Here is a 2,031-nt window from a genome sequence, read left to right on the forward strand (position 1 = left end):
GGGACGTGAATGCCTTGCCAGACGCTCCCACCCGCGCCACGGCCTAACACTCCCAAGGGGACCAGGCAGTCGTGTAGGCCCTGCCCGGGGGTTTCGTCGGCACAGCCGTGCGCACCTAGGCTGCCGCCGCTGGAAGGACACGAAGCCATGTCGTTTGTAGCGACCGATCCCTCGTCGAGGGTGAGCGAGAGAGGGGTGCCACCAGTGCGTTTCTCCCGTCCTCCGGACGACTTCGGAGGGGTTGAGGTCACTGAAGATTGGTTAGCGTATAGGTCATTCGGCGTATTTTTCTGGAAGAGGCCTGATTTTCGTATTTCGAAGCCTCCAATGTGTATCGATCCACTTTTGGATATACAAAGCGTCTTCGCATCCTTGGCACCTTTTTTCCGTCCACTATGGGGCCGCAAGGACGAAGAGGAGGCGGCCGAGGACCAATCCTCGCACACCCGTCCGTCACCGACACTGCTGGTGTCATCGCTTACACAATCTCCACTGCTGGTGCTGTTGCCATGATCCGTCGGGATTTCCAATTGAAGGGGACTGAAGGCGCTCTCTGAGCCGATGGTCAAAGGGGGGGGGGTTGGGTCGACCTCAACTGTGAGTCGGAGCTTCTCGGCAAAGCATTGTTCCATGCTGGGTGAACGTGGCTCTTGCAGCCCGTATTCCTGCGCCATGCCGTGCTTTCAATGGCCCCGGCAACTTTCCTGAGGGAGACAGAGGCGTCGAAATGGAGGTGAGGCGGGCCATGTGCTCGAGCTGATATGGCAGAAGCTTTCGCTTGTTCTGCTCGCGGTCTTCGTGGCGGCGCTCGGCGATACCCTGACGTGCCTATACCTCCCTCTGAAACACGCATCTCCAGTGTTCGAGTGAGAGGGGCTCGAACAGGCTTGACTGGTGTAAAGGTGATGACTCCAGTGCAGTGCGTGTGAGTCGATACATCAGGCATCGGACAAGGGGCAATGCCGATCGTGACGGGATCGGAGCCAGCTACTAAGAGGAGCTGCCAGTCGTCCTACAGAAACTCCCAATGCTCAGTATTGGCGCAATGTGCATCTAATCCTCCTCCTTTGTTTCATGACCTTCCTAGATCTCCTCATCAGAAATCTTCTGCCACTGATTCCACTGTCAGATCTCTAGGGCCTAGAGAGAGCAGGACCAAAGCTACTTGTGCGTGGGAGAGGACGGTAGGCCCCAAGCTAGGATAAAATCTTATCTAATTCTGTGCATCATGGGGGGAGATGGCGCTCTTGACCCTGCACACACCGCAACGCTTTCTCCTGAGAGGGTTCTGGCCGCTTATGACGCGTCTGGGGATTATCTTGAGGCCCAAGAAAAGCTCAGAGTCTACTTGAAGCGAGCCTTCCTCCTTGTGTCCCGGGCTAGAATGCGTCCCACTTCAGGTGGCGTATTGGAAAGTAGTTTCATTCGAGAGGATATCGGGGCTGCACGACGTGTGCATGGAGAACGGCTTGTCTTCGCGAAGTGTGGGTCGCACCCGAGCGATGTGGGCGGTGTGGACCCCCCACCAACGAGGATGGAAGATCTCCTCGTGATATTAGCCGGTGCACTTCCGTCCCCAGAGGTCCGAGAAGCACAGAAAGACTTTGTAAAGGCGTTGGACTGTGTCATGGATTTGGCCGTCGCGGCGAAGGCGATCTGGAGGACGCAAACGTGCGACACAGATGAGAAGCACGACGATGTATAGCGTAAAATAATCACCCAACGCAAGTCAAGTAGAGCGTCACGCGCCTTCACGTGGGCGGGGCCCTTACATTACGTCAATGCATTCCGTGTTTACTATCAAAACCGCCCCGACTCGATCAATGTACACGTATCAACACAGTCTTCATGACTCTCACGCCCCCGGGATTGTTCCCATGGCCGCCCACTGGGCGGGAAAACAGGAGACGATCCCCGGGGAAGCGAGCAGGACCACACAAAGCCTCCAGCGACAGACCCACGCGCCCCCCTCTCTGCGGGTGTCAGCCTCCCTGCCTTGGGTGGAGGGACGTGAGGTGGACCGACCCTTTG

General features: G+C 57.1%; 1 protein-coding gene across 1 annotated transcript in view; it reads right to left on the reverse strand.

Moving 5' to 3' along the window:
• Positions 1-1,855: 1,855 nt before the first annotated feature.
• The window catches only part of NGA_0169500 (uncharacterized protein), a gene marked incomplete at its 3' end in the record, with an annotated part of 873 nt that continues 697 nt past the window's right edge, over positions 1,856-2,031 (reverse strand). Inside the window, exon 3 of the mRNA XM_005854569.1 lies at positions 1,856-1,888. Within this exon, the coding sequence (XP_005854631.1) occupies positions 1,856-1,888 (33 nt within the window). The remainder of the gene's footprint in view (positions 1,889-2,031) is intronic.

The sequence above is a fragment of the Nannochloropsis gaditana genome (assembly GCF_000240725.1).
Source record: "Nannochloropsis gaditana CCMP526 unplaced genomic scaffold scaffold461, whole genome shotgun sequence".
Taxonomy (NCBI): Eukaryota; class Eustigmatophyceae; order Eustigmatales; family Monodopsidaceae; genus Microchloropsis; species Microchloropsis gaditana.